We start from the raw sequence: 18,270 nt of genomic DNA, 5'->3' as shown, positions 1-18,270 counted from the left end.
GGTTATCCTTACTGGTAAACCTATTCCTGCCCAACCCCACTCCTTCCTTAATACTTGTACTAGAACTGTTTCCATCATCCTAGCTGATTGTCCTGCCTAAGACAAGGATTGGTCAGACTGTGAAGATGGCCAACTAACCTGCCTTACAAACTATGATGCAGTGTCAGTACAGAGCTGCAATATATCTCCTAGAGGCCATAGTAAGTCCTGCGTCAGTATTGCAAAGATACCTCTCTCAACCATCCTCCAGTTCCTCTACCCCCATTCTATCTACAATCAGAGTGACTGCTGACCTCCTTCCTCCCTCTCCTCATATTGCCCCTACCCCTCTTCCTACAATCCATCCATTATCTGTCTTCAAGAAACCTTCCTAACACAGCCTCTAGCACCGATTCCAAATTATCATTTCATACCATCCCCTCACTCTTTTTCTATCTCCTCTATACTTCTCTATACTATACCTCCCTTTCAAACCACTGTACCTTGCACAATCATTCATATCTTTCTCTGGTGCTGGATCAATATTGTATCAATTTACTTTTCCCCTTCTCTTCCCATTGACTTTAATGCTTCTGAAACTTTACTTTCTCTTTACTTTCGATTTTCTACATTTTCCATCTTTTTTCACGAATAGGCTCTAAGCCTCCACTCTTTCTTTATGATGCTCCCACCCAATTCCAGCCTTTAGGGAAGTTCCTTGGTGTCACTTTTGATTCCAAACTGTCATGGCAATATTATATCCTTTTTGTTAAAGAAAGTCGTTGTCTTACAGACTCTTCCACACATATTCTGGGCTTCAGACTGGAAAACACTCCTCCATCTCCATATAATAATAATGTCGTAATTCCGGATAATGAGACAAACTCATAGAAAAAATATGGATAATGTTAGAAATTTAAATAGGCAATCAAGATAATTTTGCACAAAGAAACAAACTCTGATATAGAAGAAATACGGATAATAGAGGTAATGTCAGAGAATTTAAATAGGGCTTAAACAATAAGTTTTTATCTGCAGCGTCAACTACTTGTAATTATTGCAAGTCATGTGGGGATCATCGACGCTGTCGGGTGTGAGTCATCGTGTCAAACTGTCGTACCGTTTGAACAAATCCAAAATGAGTAGAAAGGCGGAATGATTGTGAGAAAAAAATTATAAGAGAAACAGAAGGGCTACTTGATGAAGGGGCAAGCATCATTGCCCCTAATAGGGGTATTACACCTTCATTACTGGCCATGGGAATGGTTAATGGTTAAAATAAATGTGCTAGACATCTAAGGTCATATAGCACTATAGGAAGGTATAGTAAAGGGGGATGTCAGGTGATAGTTGCTATGTGTCAACTATCTAGAGTAGTGTTGAAAGGTTGAAGATGAGGGAAAAGGTTATGGTGGTTTAGGTAAGGGAGTTGGATCAAGTGAAGGATATTTATGCGTCTGAGGAAGAACAGGTTGTCAAGGCAGAAGCTCTGGGATTCTGTAAGGATGTCTGATATGTTGGGGGGTCGGTGACGGGAGGATAGGCGTGGAAAGGCAGAGACACGTGCTGTATTAAAGTGTGGACAGGACAAGAGAATGTGTGGAACTGAAGGAGGGACGTTACACAGAGAACATAGGGTGGAACTGAAGGAGGGACGTTACATAGAGGACATAGGGGCGGGTCTGAGCGTGACATTAGATAGGTGTGTGTTAGGTGAGTGTGGCCAATACGTAAGCATGCAAGGGCCGTCTCCCAACGTCTACTTTTGTGAAATGGAGCTGACCAAGAGGAGATTGATGGTTTTACAGTATGTAATTTATTGTGGAGGCTTGACCAAAAAGATCGCCGTCGGGTATACAAGAAGGTTTTAAAGTGGGGGTAATAATCCGTAGCTGGAATATGTGAGAAATGTAGTTGAGGTGATGTGGACATTGCGTCATAGCGTGCAAGAGTATCTGCCTGTTCATTGCCAGGGATTCCAGCATGGCTGGGTACCCAGCAAAATCTGACAGATTTGTGACGTGTGGATAGATAGAACAACTAGTTCTGGATCTTACAGACAAGGAGATTGGTCGAGTGCATAGACTTTATGAGGGTTAAAGAGTTACGGGAGTCAGTAAAAATAGTGAAAGAAGGTGATGGGAATAAGTATATGCGTTTTAAGGCAAAAAGGAGTGCATACAGTTCTGTAGTAAGGACACTAGATTCAGGAGGGAGGGTGTATTTGAAAATACAATTTGGGAATGTTACTGCGAATCCAGCTCCTGAGATGGATTTGGAACCGTCAGTGTAAACATGAATGCTGGAGGAATGAATGGAGACATGGTCAAGGAAATGAGTGAGAAGGATAGAGGGGGGATATCTGATTTTGGTGGGTCAGGGAAACTGAGGAGCAAATACAGGGGTTAGGTATAAGCCATGGAGGAATGGAATGGACAGAAAGTGGGAGAGGTCGGAGGTGAGGAAAGCGGGAATGGGAGAGGAGGGTATCCATGCGTACGGGAGAGGAGTTGGTAAACGTGGAGAAGAGGTAAAGGTACGAAGCAAGGATTGTGGAATAGTTAGTTTGGTAAAGGAAAATTGGTGAAATCGAGCATAGCATCGGAGAGAGAGAAGGGCTCGACGTCGAGTGGATTGTATCAAGGTGAGCAAGAAGAGAGGTTGATGCAGAGGAGTAGATATGGCATCCATAATCTATAGTGGAGAGGATCAAGGTTACATGAAGATGGAAGAGAGTTTTGCGATCTGAGCCCCAAGAGATGTGTGAAAGAGTTTGTAAGATTCGGAGGCGGCGTTGAGCTTTTTCTTTGATGTACAAGATATGGTCTCACCAGGACAATTTGGGATCAAATATAACACCTATGCTTTTGCCAGAAGAACGGTATTGGAGTGGAGCGTTATATAAGAAGAGTGGGGGTTTGGGGACCGAACGTGAGCGAGAGAAAAGGATGGGGAAAGATTTGGAGGTAGAGAAGCGAAAGTCATGGTTGGTGGCCCAAGAAGTTACTAATGTTATTGCAGACTGAAGGAATTGACAGAGATCTGGTGTGGATGTACCAGATGCATAGATGGTTAAGTCATCAACATATAGTGATGCCCGGACTATGTCATTTACAGCAAGAAGGAATAAAGTGGTACTAAGCGCACTTCCTTGTGGGACGCCTTCGAATTGAGGAAAGGATGATGTGGAAGAGGCAATTTTGACCTGGAAAGTACGTTTAGAAAGGAAAGATTTAATGAAAACGCCCATGTTTCCACATAAACCTAAGGAGGCCAATTGTTGGAGGATATGGTATCGCCATGTGGTATCATATGCTTTTTCTAGATCAAAGAATATGGCTAATACGGATTCATGGCGTGCAAATACCGACGTAATATATATCTCTAAATGGGCAAGTGGGTCTGCTGTACTTCGGGCACGTCGGAAACCAAACTGCGAAGGGGAAAGGAGATTATGAGATTCAAGATACCACATTAAGCGGAAGTTAACCATTCGTTCTAGTAGTTTGCACAAGCAGCTAGTTAGAGCTATGGGGCGGTAATCTTGGGGTAGGGTACCTAATTTATTGTGTTTTAAGAAAGATAGGATAAGAGCAATTCGCCAATGAGAAGGAAAATTTCCTGACGTCCATATGTGGTTGAAAATAGTTAAGAGGAAGATGGGAGGTGTCGGAGCATACGATAGTGAATACCATCAGGGCCTTCATAAGCGTTGCGGCACGACTGTAATGCAGCGTTGAGTTCAGAAGAAGAAAAAGGAGCATTATAGGACTCATCAGAGGATAGGGTGAAGGTAATAGGGATGCGTTCCTTGATGGCTTTAATGGAAGAAAAGTGTGGGGAAAAGTGAGAGCCACTACTGACCTAGCTGAAATAGTTGCCAAGTTCATTAGCTACTTCGACAGGCTCAGAGATGAGAGTATCTCGAATATGGAGGACGGATGCAGGATGGGGAGGATGTTTGCCTGATCATTTATGGATCCGTCGCCAAACAGCTGAAATAGATGTAGATATAATTAAGGAAACAATTTTGCCAGCTATTTGTTTTACTGTTTCTAATTGTACGGCGAAGATGGGCAGATGCTCTTTTAAAGGAAATAAGGGCTGAGAGCTGGTGAGGGGTGCCTCGTTTGTAGCGATAACCATTCCAGGCTGCTCGTTTTAAGCGAAGCACTTTGGTGCAATCAGAATTCCACCATGGAACACATTTAGAGGTATAGGGTCTTGAAGTTCGAGAAATGGCTGTATAGGCAGCTTTCAGGATCGCGGTTGTAAAACATTGTAGCATATCTGAAATGGACGGTAAGGGGGGTGGAGGGATAGGTATAGTAGAGAGTGAAGTGAAAGTATGCCAGTCAGCTCTATCAAAGCACCAGCGTGGAGGATTAGGAAGTGGTACATATGAAGTAGGAGAAAGGAGTACTGGGAAGTGGTCTAGAACTGACCAATGGAAATCTAAATGTAGAGTAGGAGAGCATAGAAAAAGGTCAAGGCATGAAAAGGACTGTGTGCACATGTCAAAGTGTGTGGGGCTATCTGAATTAAGAATAATTAGGTTATTTGTGAAGAGATCGGCCTCGGGAGTTGGTGGTAGAGTCACCCCACAGAGTGTAGCGGCAGTTGAAATCACCAACTACGAGGAAAGGTGGTTGGAGTTGGGAAATTAGAGTTTCAAAGGCAGCAAAGTCAATGGGATGGGATGGGGAGAAGTAGACTGAAATCACTGTGATCCAGCGGCGAAGAAAGATGCGAATAACTGCACGGGACAGTAGTTTGTATGGGAGATATGACATAAGGTGTTTTATGATGGATAAGTATAGACGAGACATAAAGGGAGTGTGGGGAAGAGATAAAATGGTAATTGGGAATTGGAATAGGAGGACGTGTGAGGAAAGTCTCTTGGAGGCAGATAATAGATGGATTATAAGAAGCAAGGATATGACGTAGGTCTGGTCTATGAGAACAGAAACAGCGAATATTCCAAAGTAGGAGAGCTATAGCTTACGAGTGATGTCGCATACGGTATGTATTGGGGAATCTGGGGGGGAAGGAGCTAGGGGGTGTGAGGAGGGGTATCAGGAGGTGGGTGATCTGGGGAAGGGCATTGTTGTGCCATGATTGATTCACGTGTGTATCCGGGAGGGAGTGGAAAGGATAGAAGGGATGGAGGGAGGGAGAATGTGCCTATAGTTGGGGTTGAAGGGGGTGGGTTGTGTTGGGAGTAGGAGGAAGTGATGTGGGGGGAGTATTAGTGGTAGGAGGATGGATATCGGAAGGATGGATTAGGAGGAAGGGGTGTAGGGATGCTGTAAGAAGGGGATGGATATCAGGAGGATGGATTGTGTTGAGAGGGAGTAGGAGGAAGGGGTGTAAGGGGAATATTAGGAAGGGTATAAATATTGGCAATCACTTCAAGTGTGGAAGGAGTATGAGTTATGGGATCTTGTGTCTTAAGCATATAACTTTGAATGTCATCCATTGTTTCTGCAGTGGAGTTGGTTGGAGAGTTTTGTGGGAAGGTAATTGTTTCTGCAGTGGAGTTGGTTGGAGATTTTTGTGGGATAAAGGTTTTCTTATGAGGGGGGGAAGAGGAGACGTGGTGTCTCAGGAATAAAGGTAAAGGTAGGTGGAGGTGATTGTGCTGTAGGGGACGAAGGGTTAGAACGTTTAGTTTGTCTACTGCGGGTAGTGCGGGGAGGGAGAGGGGATGGTGTTGGGGTGTCTGGGTTTAGTGGCAAAAGAATTGGTCTGAGGGAGGTAGAATGTAGAAGTGGAAATAGGGACATCTTGGGGTGGAGGGGGAGGGGCTGAGCGAACGATGTTACTAGAGAATGGAGTATGAGAGAAACCTTGTCGACGTGCTTCCTGTCTGGCTTCACGTAAAGTGAGACCATTTTTGTATTTGAGAGTTGCTACCTCAGATTCAAACTTGTAAGTGGGATAGCCTCTATAAAATACATTATGGGGGCCGCCACAGTTAACACATGTACGTGTTTGTGCTGAGCAGTTTGATCGGTTTTGACCAGGTTGGACACATATGGGGCATCGGTCTGTGGAACGGCAGTGTTTGGCAGGATATCCAAAGCGCCAACAATTTTGACAGTGACGGGGAGGGGGTTGGTATGGTCGAACAGAGAGGGATTGTCCACCAATGTAGATACGTAAGGGAAGGTCATGTGTACAGAAAGTAATTTTGGCAATGTTGGTCGGATTCTTTCGTTGACCTCTAGGAGGGATGGTGTAGCAATATACTGATTTCGCATCTTGGTCTTTGAGGCATCCTAGTAAGTCTTCTCCACAGTCTGACCAATCTTTGGTATCGACTGAGCAGTTTGCTGGGGAGAGAGAGAGAGTTCCGGTACAAGTATTACGGGTTGGATGAGGTTCTGCAGGAATGGGGTTGCCAGAATGATCTGTTAAATCTGATAGTGCTATAGATTCAGTTTCTGATCTGACTGTTACAAGACGGGAGCGATCGCGTCTGGTATGGAAAGGGACTCTGCCTACTTGTTTTTGGAGGCATTGTTGAAAGAGAAGAGTGTTGTCTGAGTAAGGAGCTGTAGAAGGGATCACGAAAAATCGGTCCCATTTAGCTGGGCTAAACAGAGTATTTAAGATATCTGTAGGGTTGGTGGTGGTGGATGGTCGGGGACGCGTGGAAGGGGGAGTATTACAGAGTGATGGAGAATAAGGCTGTAAGGTAGTAATATGGGAGGATTGGGTGCTTGATGAAGGTTGCGGGGGTAGAGTTGATGAATTTGAGGAAGTTGGGAGTGTAGGAATGTCTCCTGGAGATTGATTCTCGCTTGGGTGGGTAGTGCACTAGTAGGCATTGAGGAGTGGGTAGTAGTTTGTGTTCGGAGTCGTGGTCAAAGGAGAGCCTGGGGTCGGGCTATTTGATAAAGGGGCTAGCCTCATTGCCTCTAATAAAGGGATTACATTTTCATTACTGGTCATGGGGAACCTGGATTATATAAAAAGGCATCAACTGGTCCACTTCCATCGCTAGTGAAAGGTAGGAGCTAGATTAGTATTACTGTGCCCATAGTTCCCGCAGGCCGCTCAGGACTGGCAAAAGGACAGCCTTTCATCCTCTCAGCACGGCTCTCACACCTTAGGAAGTAGATAATAGAAGGGGATGGAGAAGGGATGGAAACAAAAGCTGGAGGGGAAAAAGACCAGGCAAAATTAGTCGAGTCGAGGGCTGAGGTCCAAGGCAGGGGAGATCACTGTATTGGGTCTCAGTCTCCGTCCCCTTAGCCTCCCACGACAACAACGGGTAAGGGATTGGGTGTGTTCTCAAAGAGAATTCTTCACATTTGAAATTCTTTTACTGGCAAGTTTGTGGTATTAGCGAGTGGTGTGGTAGTGTAGTAATTTGTTTCCACTTTCCTTTTCCATCCCAAGTCAGATTTCAGTTTTAGCTGTAGGTATTTAAAACTTTGCCAATATCACTAGGTACTGTAAATCTGGTGACACAGTAGGCTGTCGCTACCGTCTTACAAAACATTTGGATACTAATTTATCAAGTTTTTTTTTTATTTAGACATTTATGTTGTACTGTAAACTTTAAATAAAAAGTATTTTCGAGTAACTTTCATTTGAAGTTCATCTTTCAGAAGATTAGTGAAGTACTGTTTAACCAGACCTCTGCTGTCGAATTCATATATTTTTGTAGAATTGACAAAATACAATCAAACATTCGTGAACAGGATATATATTAAAATGAACAATTGAACAATCGAGAACAGGATATATATTAGGTTTTGTTTATTGTTGGTCGTTACAGTTCTCTTTAAGCCAAGACATTTCCCAGTTGCATATTAGAGAAAAATGTTCTGGAGCATAGTTCAAACAACCATCTTATTCTCAAATTCTTTCTTTGCCTTCATTTCCCTTACATGCAGAAAGAAATACAAAACTAAATTTTCAACTCAAAAAGACTTTAATCATATACAGAGACAGATTAATAAACGGAAATAATTTCTGCGATGAAAAAAATCTCTAGTTTTCATTAACTTATACAAACAGGATTATAAAACACTTTGAATCATGACTCGTGTATTGGAAGAAAACCTTCAGGTATGTATGCTGTTCTGCCAAGAGTATATATATAGAAAGACTTACCCCAGGTGGTACAAAATCACAATGTCTTAAAAACACTTTGATTTCAAGTTTCAATGATGATATGACATAATATATGTATACAAAATTTTGACACTAAGGCAGCAAACATCAGATGTACTCTATCCACTGGTTCTACGAGATCTCTTTGTAAGACCAAGAACTCACGTCCCAATTTAATAAAAGGAATAAACTTTTAGGTTTTTACTCTTCACATGCACACTACCAAATTAAATTAAATTTTTCTCCCTCATAAAAAAATTAAAAATGAAATATTTATAATCAACAATAATAAATATAAACATAAGAAATAACCTTACAAAGTTTTCATGTGCTAAGCCGTGGGAATAGCCTAGACTCTCTCATTACATCACGACTCATCAAAAACACAAGAAATTGGTCTGCTGAGGGCAATCAATATGATTTTCTCGTCAAACCTAACTCCATGTACCTTGACAAATAAATAATGTAAGGCCTACACAGGATTGTGGAATTTTTTGGTTTTAGTTTTGCCATATAACAGACATGTAAAGATGAGAATATTTGCAAGCTAAACAACATGTAGTTGCTTCTTAAACAAAAAATCTGCTTATCTGATAAATTGCAAAGTTTAAATTAAAAGACAGCACTTTCCATTTTAATTCACTTTTCTTTTGAAGGGGCAGAAAGGTGGGTCAAGTTTCTCTCCAGAGCTGCCAGGCCAAGACTTCAAGAAAGAAAACAAAAGTAAAAAATAAAAGTTCTAACTAAGTTTGGAAGGACTGTTCTGGATCAAGCTTGGTTCTTGTTTGCTATGTATATATGGAAACAGAAATGAAGAATATAATTTAGTTTTTCCTTTTTTATGGCAGGCTGGTTGGAAAAGAAAAGAAAATGAGAAAAAGAAAAGAGCCACTAATCCACGCTCACTGGAACCCTGCACAAAGGAGGGCAGTCAAGTCTAGTCACACTGTGTGTACAAAAAAACTCCGCGGGACAATATTCTTTGTATTGTTCCAACTGCAGTGGATCCCACATAGCAAAGTTGTCCATCTGGAGGTAACTGGAATTCGCACACACTGACTTAGGTACAGGACAGCTTACCACGACGCATCACTTGCACCCACTTGCAAGAAGTGGTCTGCGAAGGCCTCTGGAAAAAATGTATACATTAACGTTTCTTCATTATCTTTATTTGATAGCAAATAACAGCTTTTCCTCAAAATATTCTACCATAAACTGTACTTTGATTTCTTCCATTCTGTAAAGAGCCTTTTTTAAAAGAAATTTAATTGCAAGTGCCTAAATATTCAGTAAAATAAACAAGTAATCAAGTTATTCCTAACCTTTAGGCTACTGACACAGTTACTCCAGGTCAGGGAGATCGTCGTCGTCGGAATCTTCATCCTCGAGGTCATCGAGGGATGGCCTGTCATCTCCACCACCACCTAGACCTCCCATCTGCCGCATCATCTATTTCATGGAGGAGAGAGAGGGTTATGGTATCTTGATTTCCCTTCATATTGCTATTTCCCATCTTTTTATAATCAGAAATATAGTCAATGTCAACAGTAGAAAAAACAAAGAAAAATAAAATGTAGACAAGAAAAAGCATAAGCAAAGAAAAAGGAAACAAAAATATAATAAAAAAAGTGGAAAGAAATGGGGAAAGAGGGAGTGAGGGTGCACATGTGGGGGTTGGGGGGTTGGAAGAGGGTGTGTGTGTGAAAGAGGGAGAGGAGGGGATGACAAGAAAATCATATCAGGGAAAGATGAAATGAAACAAATAAGGACAGAGGAAGCAAAAACAGGTAAAAGACACCTTAGTAGAATAAACAGCAACAGCATCTGGAAAAGAATAAGTCCCATACCTCCTCTAAGTCTTGGTTCTGGCCCTCCTCATCGTCACTGTCATCTTCGTCCTTCCACCGGCTGAAATCTACTTTGAGCCAGTGCTGCTTCGTTTTCTCCTTAAGCAGGTGTGGCCAGTAAGGTCCTTCCTCTTTTTTGACCAGTATCAGCTCTATGTTGCGATCTCGTACAAAACTACGGCTTTTCTGTGAGCAGAAAGGAAATGCATAAGAAACTGATCTAGGACTTTGGCAAGGCTGTACAAATTTCAAAATGTAAATAATTTTGTGTGGCCCAAGGGTAGTAAATGGTCTCATAAAAAGTTGTTCACAAAAAGTTCAGTTATCAAATTAAGTGAGAATACACTGATGAACAATAAATCTTTACGCAAAATTTACATAGAGAGGAATAACTGAATTTCTACCATTATACTTAAAATAACAATTTTGATAATATACAGAGTAAAACTAATTTTCACATACCTACAAGCACACATGGACCCACCCACCCTCATCCCAGCATAAAATATTCAAAGACCATGAAAAGATTTATCCAAAGTTAGAAATAGTTTAATCAATGGATTAATAATAAGACTAAGCATAATATATATAAAGAAAAAAAAATAAACATGTAATATCTCAAACCAGAATACTCCTGGTTATATTACTTAGTCAATCATGGCAATTATAATTTTTTTGTCATTTAGCAAAACATTTTTTTTTTATTTTTTTTTTTTTTTTTTTACTCACATCTGTATCAATATCTTTAAACAAGTTGTAAGTATATTCATAATCTTTTCTTTCAGTGCCTCCTGTGCCCTTGAAGTACACCTTATCTGCTTCTATGTTAACAGTGGGAGCTTTGCAGTCTTCAACACAGATAGTTAGGAAGATGAGATTTTTTCGCTGTGCCCATGTCACTGGGGGCGGCAAAGACCTGAAAAATATGAAATGCATATATAAGCATTATAAAGCATCAAACTCTTAAAACGTTGAAATTTCAGAGAATTCTGCAAACCCTCCCTAATTGATGAAATAATTTATGGACTAAACCTATGGGAAAGGAAGTAGAAATACAGGAAGATGTAAAATTGTAGTGTAGTGTAGTAAAGGAGTTAGATATCAGTGAATAACACCCTATCATTCTTTAGTTATCTTAAAAATACAGTAATATAAACAAGAGAAAATAAAGAAATTTACATCACAAGCAACTTTCCTCTCACTCCATTTCCATGCTTTTCAAAATGGCTGATATCATTATGTTTCCTCTTTATTTTTTCTCAGACCACCTGTTTTGTACAGATCAACCATCCCCCCAAAACACAGCAGAAGGATCATTCACTACTTGTTTGTTTCAATCTATTTCAATTTTGATTACACATGCAAGGCTCTGAGAACAAGCCACCAAGGAGTTGTCTACTAGGCCTGCTTAACCCAAGGCAGACTGGTATAAAAATTTGGCAAGTGGACATAAGAGGATTGCTGCCGCGCATTGGAAGTTTCCCATTTGTGCCTAGCTATTATGGTAGTTTGCGAGCGACGTCACATAAAAGCTTTGATTTTTCTATAATTAATAAAAATATTATTTTGAAGGCTTACCTTCATTAGAGGTTCTACTGCCTAAAATCTTTACCAAATAAATGAAGCCTCTACTATTGGAGAAAAACAAACTCCGTTTTTCGGTCTACAACAGCTATGGCATGTACGTACATGCCACCCATCATAATATATAGCAATATTGGAAACAAATCTCCCCCCCCCCAAAAAAAAAGAAGAAAATTTATATATATATATATATATATATATATATATATATATATATATATATATATATATATATATATATATATATATATAAAGGAACGGATTAAAACAGGTTAAATCAGGCAGACCCTAGTGAGTGACATTTAATTGTTGCCTGTTTGGGGAACTTAAACCCACTTGCGATGGTCCTATTTGGAAGAGGTGATAATCCGCGTTTCTGGGTGGTATCAAATTGGCACATGTGGGCCAGTGCGGGAAACCTGCCTCACCCACCCACCACCAGGCAAACAAAATCAGAGTGCAAGCTCCGAACTAGCTTCACACCAGTGGGACAGCTGGCCATGTTTATTTTTTCCGGTGTCACGTATCACGAGTGGGTTAACTAGATCCCTAGTCTGATAGTTGACTGATTGGCATTTCTTATTTTATACACATCTCTTTTAACAAATTAAATGAATTAGACTTGATGTAGACATTATGATTGCAAGAAAATAACTCTGTAAGGGAGAAAAGAAGAGAAAGAAAGAAGTATTTGCAAGCTAACAAGTCATTGTATTCTATTATCATTACAGAAGCAATCTAATCAACCTGTTATCACATTGCTTTGTTTCTTCTTCACCTATGCAATTACCTCCTGCCTGTTTCTTTGTTCTTGTGTCTTGGTCTTTTCCCTTTTGCAAATGACATGGCCTTTCCCTGCATGTGTCCCTTGTGAATGTCTTGGTCTTCCCCTCTTCTTTTCCCCACTCTCTCCCCAAAATCCCTTACTCCCCCTCACTTCTTTTCCCTACCCTCCCTCCCTCTACCTTTTCCCCATCTCTCCACCCACCCATGCTCCCCTCACCTATTCTTTTTCCCCACCCACCTCTCCCCCACCCATGCTCCCTCACCTCCTCTTTCCCCCCATCTCTCCCCCACCCACCCACCCTTCCTCCCTCCCTTGCCTCTTCTTTTTCCCCCACCTCTCCTCCAATCCATTGCTCCCTCACACTTCTTTTTCCCACCCTCCCTCCCTCACCCCTTCTTTTCCCCACCTTTCCCCCATCCACCCTCCCCACGCCTCTTCTTTTCCCCACCTCTCCCCCAATCACCCTCCCTCACTTCTTTTTCGCTTTCACCTCTCCCCCACCCCACCCCACCCTCACCTTTTCCCCCATCTCTCCACCCACCCTCCCCCTCCTCACCTATCCTTTTCCCCACCCACCCTCTCCCCCGCACCACATGCCTCCTCTTCCCTCCCTCCCTTTCCCCCATCTCCCCCAAATCACCCTCCCTCCCCTCCTTTTCCCCACCCCATCCCTTGCCTCTTCCCAACTTCCCCACCCTCTCCCCCAATCACCCTCTCACTTCTTTTCCCCACCCTCCCTCCCTTACCTTCTTTTTCCCCACCTTTCCCCCCACCTACCCTCCCTTGCCTTCTTCTTTTTCCCCACTTCTCCCCACCCAATCACCCTCTCACTTCTTTTCCCCACCCTCCCTCCCCTCACTGTTCCTTCTTTTCCCCACCTTTCTCCCACCCACCCTCCCTGCAGCCTCTTCTTTTCCCCACCTCTCCCCCAATCACCCTCTCACTTCTTTCCCCCACCCACCTTCCCTCACCTCTTCTTTTCTGTGCCTCCCCCTGACCCCCTCCCACACCTACCTCTCCCCCACCCACCCTCCTCTTTACCTCATCTTTCCACCCACCTACACCCCCTGACCACCCTCCCCTCACTTCTCTTCCCCACCCCCCTTCCTCACCTATTCTTTTCCCCACCACTCCCCCACCCGTGCTCCCTCACCTATTCTTTTCCCCCACCACTCCCCCACCCATGCTCTCTCACCTATTCTTTCCCCCCACATACTCCCCACCCACATGCTCCCTCACCTATTCTTTTCCCCACCACTCCCTCATCCATGCTCCCTCACCTATTCACTCTTTCCCCACCACTCCCCACCCATGCTCCCTCACCTATTCTTTTCCCCCACCACTCCCCCACCCATGCTCCCCTCACCTATTTTTTCCCCCCACCACTCCCCCACCCATGCTCCCTCATCTATTCTTTTCCCCCACCTCTCCCCCACCCACCCTCCCCTTACCTATTCTTTTCCCCACCTCCCCCACCCAATCTTTACCCAACCTCTCTGACCACCCTCCCAAATTCTTTACCCATCTCTCCCCTAACCTACCCTCCCTCACCCCTCTTATTTTCCCCAACTCTCTCATCTACACCACTAGCCGACTGGCTGGCACATACGTACATGCCAAGCTATTGCGGATGGCATCATATCAATGACCATTCCCATGAGTTAATTTTTCTCTGATAGTTGTGGCTTCATTCATATAGTAAAGATTTTAGGCAAGAGCACCTTCAAAATTGTTTTTGTAAATCATAGCAAAATAAAAGTTTCTTTTAAAAACCAAATGTCACTCACTAAGTACCAAACGAGCTGGGTACAAACGGGAATCTGTTGATGCATGCCAACTATTTACGGTTATTACGTCCACTTGGCCAAGATTTTTTTACCCAGCAGCGATTCGATTAAGGGAAGGGGAAGGAAAAGGGGTACATTTCTTCCATGTTGCCATTGTATACTCTTAAGAATAACCCAGTATAAACGAAATACTGGAAACTCAATATTTCTCTTAGCCTTCTGTCACAGATTTGCCATTAGTGTGAGCTACTCAAACTATGCGGGTGAAGACTAAAAATCTGAAACCCACGATGCACAGATCATTCTAAAGAACTGCATAGATAAATCTTAAAGCACTAATGAAGTATAACAATATTAACAAATCTTTAAAAGCATATATGTCTAACATAGTAGACAGAGATAAAAAGTAAGATTTAATTTTTGACAAGCAAAGTAGTATCACATGAACTATTTGGGATATCAATAATGAGTTATGCAGTCAGTATTTGTTTTTCCTGTGATTTTTTTTTTTTTTTTTTTTTTTAGCAAAAAAATGTAAATTGAAAACTTACAAGAATAGTATTTCATATAAGAAAAAATGGAAAATGTAAAAACAAAAAAACACAAGACAAGAATAGTATTCCACATGAGAAAAAATGGAAAATGTAAAAAACAGAAGATTTGGCCACGGTGCACAATTTGAAAATAAAGGAGTTACAAAGACAGAGAAGAGAGAAGACCGACCCATCTTTCCCAGTCCCTCGCCATGTTGACATCGTGAATGTAAACAATATTGACCACTCAACTCATTCTTGCGCTCTGTTAAGTAGTTCCTGTATTACTATGCTGTTGCAATCAAAAGCGATATTAGGCTGATTATCAGTGTCTGCTGTTCCACATATATGCTTTCAAAAGGCCTTTGTTAAGCAGTTGTTATACCTCATTTTCATGTTTCAAAGATTTATTGGTCAGTGATTTAAAGAAATCAGCCTGAAGCACCTTCTGCACAGGTGCATTTTCGCGTTCCTGCCGCCAGGTTTGACAGGACAGATTCCTAGGGCAGTCCAGTAACAGGAGACCGCGAGAAATGTTCAGGTTTCCCAGTGTTACGTCGATTCCTAGGTGGTTCTTAAGACTATATAGTGGAAACAAAGAAGAAAAAAGACCTTAATAACTATCGCAGTTCCATGTCTAAGGGACTTCAAGTACCCAAAATCAAAAAAAGTGATAAAGAAAACGAAGTGATCCACTATCCCACAATAGACCAGCGAAAGAAGAAGGAAAATTGACAGTTCGGTCTTTCGATATATAAAGGTATTTGGTTTATTGTTTACAGTATGGATGTAGCTCTATCTTGCCGTACATACGGAGGTGAAGAGAATGTGTCCCGAAGGGGTGTTGTGGGGCTTGCCCCTCATCGGCCCATCTCCCTAAGATTAGGTTGGGTTAGGGGTTGGGACGTTTTTTTGGGTCGGGAAGGTGTGAAACCCCATAGATTTTGCCAAAAGATTCTCGTAGAGTTATTCGAACTCTGACGTGTTGGTACGAGACTTTCAAAGATGGTGGACATGTCCGCAGAGTTTCATTACCCAATTTTTAGCGTTTTTTTGTGCTAGTTTTACACGTTTTTGTAAGCTATTATTCTTATTTAAGCCTCAAGGTAATTGTTATAGAGCGACTGTCGCTTCCTCTCAGAGACTAAGTCGAAAAAAAATGTTTTTCTGCATTAAATCCTATGACTTCATCGATTTACAGAATTGTTTCTTTTGCGAATGAATCGTTTAGGAGGAGAGATCGAGTACTATTTCTCCATCGACAATCTTGATTTGATAGTCCCATTAGCCGGGGAGGGCATGAAGTATATCAGGGAAATTATGGGGTAAAACAAGCTTAAATAAAGGAGAATAACGATCAAAAATGCGTAAAACTAGCACAAAAAGCACTTAAAATCGGCCAATGAAACTCTACGGATGTAACCGTCATCTTTGAAAGTTTTCACGGACTGACGCGAAATAAATCAAAACTCTAAGGGAACCAACCCACATTTCAGTAAAACTCTACAGGAATTCACACGTTCCAACCCCCCAAAACGTATTGACCAATAAAACCAACCTAATATATCAATATATATTGCCGTGACTAGGCGTGCCCTTTGGGCACTGCCCGAGGGGAGGGTTGATGGGGGGCAAGCCCCCCAACACCCCCCAGGACACATTCTCACCACCACGGTATGTACGGCAAGACAGAGCTGCATTCACACCGTAAAATAATAAACCAAATACCTTTATATCCGGAAACGTGAAACTTTTCGTTTTTCTTTGTACTGTTTGTATTGCTCTTCGATTTTAATCACCTTTTCGTCAGCCTTTGGAGCTCTTGATGGGCTCAGATATAAAACTGGGATGGTTACTGAAGTCTAATTATTCTTTGATGCCACTGTAAAGGTCTTAAAAAGAACCCAGAATCAACAAAACACTGGAAATGCAACATTTCTCACCGGCTTTTAATCTCGAAATGAGCGGTATGGTGAGCTGTCAACCTGTGGCTGGCGCAAGAAAGTGTGAAACACTGGATGCTCAGGATTCGATATGAGGGTGTAGATAGATATAAAAATGCAAATGAAGTATAATAACATTACTAAAAGACTTTAAAGGTATAAATGCGCATTTGAGCAGACACAGATAATTAGCTAAATATCGTTTTGACAAGCGCGTACTGATACATGGGGACTAGTTCGGCGAACGCAAAAAAATGCGTTCTGTGGGTCAGTGTTGTGTTTTCCTAGCAAGGTAAACAAGCTCATCGACTTTGAATTTGAAAGGCAGTCGCGCGTATAAGTATATTTTCTGCCATTTAGCAGTAATCTATAAGGCCGGTGCATCTTAAACTATACGCTGTCCCCTTCTATTTTTCCCAAGCTCTATAAGATGGCGGTGTCCAGTTTTCTCTATCTACACGCGTCGCGTCTTTAAGCTTATCACAAAGCAATCTAACAATTTAAACTGTCGTGGACTAGGCGTGGCACTTCGGGCACTGCCCGAGGGAGATGGTTGATGGGGGGATACACTCTCCAACACCCCCAGCAAGCATTCTCTTCGCCTTGGTATGTACAACAAAATATAGCTGCATTAACAAGAACCTTTATATCTGGAAATATGAAACTTTTGTTTGAGCTTTCTACTGTCTGGATTGATTCGATTTTAATCACTTTTTTTGGCATTTGGAGCTCTTGATGGGCCCAGATACTAAAGTGGGATAGTTACTAAAGTCTATTTCTTCTTCAAGTTTCCACTGTACAGGCTTAAGAATAACCCAGAATCAACACAACACTAGAAACGCAAAATTTCTCACCGGCATTCTATCGCTGACTGGCCGGTGAACTTAGGAACTGATAATTAGCCAAATATAGTCTTGACAAACACTTAAGAAACACATGAACTACTTCGGATATTGCAGTAATGCGTAGAAGCAGTCAGTGTTGGGTGTTATTCCTGGTAAAGGTAAACAAATAACAGCAACTTAGAACCTGAGCAGTGATAGATAGCAAAGTTTAGCGGTGATTATGAGGCCTTAATAAACTTTGTGCATTTCCCTTACTATTAGGGACTATCGAATCAAGATTGTCGCACAGAAATGGTAATCAATTCTGTGATTTGTTTGTACAAGGACTGGTACTTCTTTTACAGTACAAATGCAGTCACCTTAGTCTAAGTCCCTAACTCCACATCACAATATCTATTCAGCAGTCAAAGTTACTCTGATGGGGTGTGCCCTGAGGGAACTGCCCGTGGGAAAGGTTGGAGGGAGGGAAAATTGTACGTTCTACCTTAGTATGCACTGCACAAATGTCGTTGGAAACTCAGCAGCACTTAGTGGAATTTGGCCAAGAGCTGCATTTTCCATGGTGCTTTTACCTTCATTTGTGCTTTACCATTCATGTACTGAAGACCAAATTTTTGTCCTCTACAAGAATATTCAAATTTCAGTTAATGCATCTTATACCTCAGATATTAGCCATTAAGATTAACCATTGTCTTTAAAGCACACATCACTACCCTAATATTCATATTGACTGATCTACACATGTAATTATAAAAATATATAACAAAGGACCTATTCATATGATCTGCAAAGTACCTCCGGGTGTTTTAGAATTTTTTCTGGTGAGGGGGTGGGGGCA

At 41.8% G+C, this 18,270-nt stretch overlaps 1 protein-coding gene across 1 annotated transcript in view; it reads right to left on the bottom strand.

The window, feature by feature from the left end:
* Positions 1-7,905: 7,905 nt before the first annotated feature.
* Positions 7,906-18,270, bottom strand: part of LOC138864567 (prostaglandin E synthase 3-like) — a 10,656-nt gene continuing 291 nt past the window's right edge. Inside the window, exons 2-5 of the mRNA XM_070132208.1 lie at positions 10,683-10,869; positions 9,954-10,139; positions 9,429-9,555; positions 7,906-9,235 (exon numbers count right to left, since the gene is read on the bottom strand). Coding sequence (XP_069988309.1) covers positions 9,448-9,555; positions 9,954-10,139; positions 10,683-10,869 — 481 coding nt within the window. The 3' untranslated portion in view covers positions 7,906-9,235; positions 9,429-9,447. The remainder of the gene's footprint in view (positions 9,236-9,428; positions 9,556-9,953; positions 10,140-10,682; positions 10,870-18,270) is intronic.

The sequence above is a fragment of the Penaeus vannamei genome, chromosome 17, assembly GCF_042767895.1.
Source record: "Penaeus vannamei isolate JL-2024 chromosome 17, ASM4276789v1, whole genome shotgun sequence".
Classification (NCBI taxonomy): domain Eukaryota; kingdom Metazoa; phylum Arthropoda; class Malacostraca; order Decapoda; family Penaeidae; genus Penaeus; species Penaeus vannamei.
Note: the sequence above shows the minus strand (reverse complement) of the source record. Positions and strands in the feature narration are given on the sequence as shown.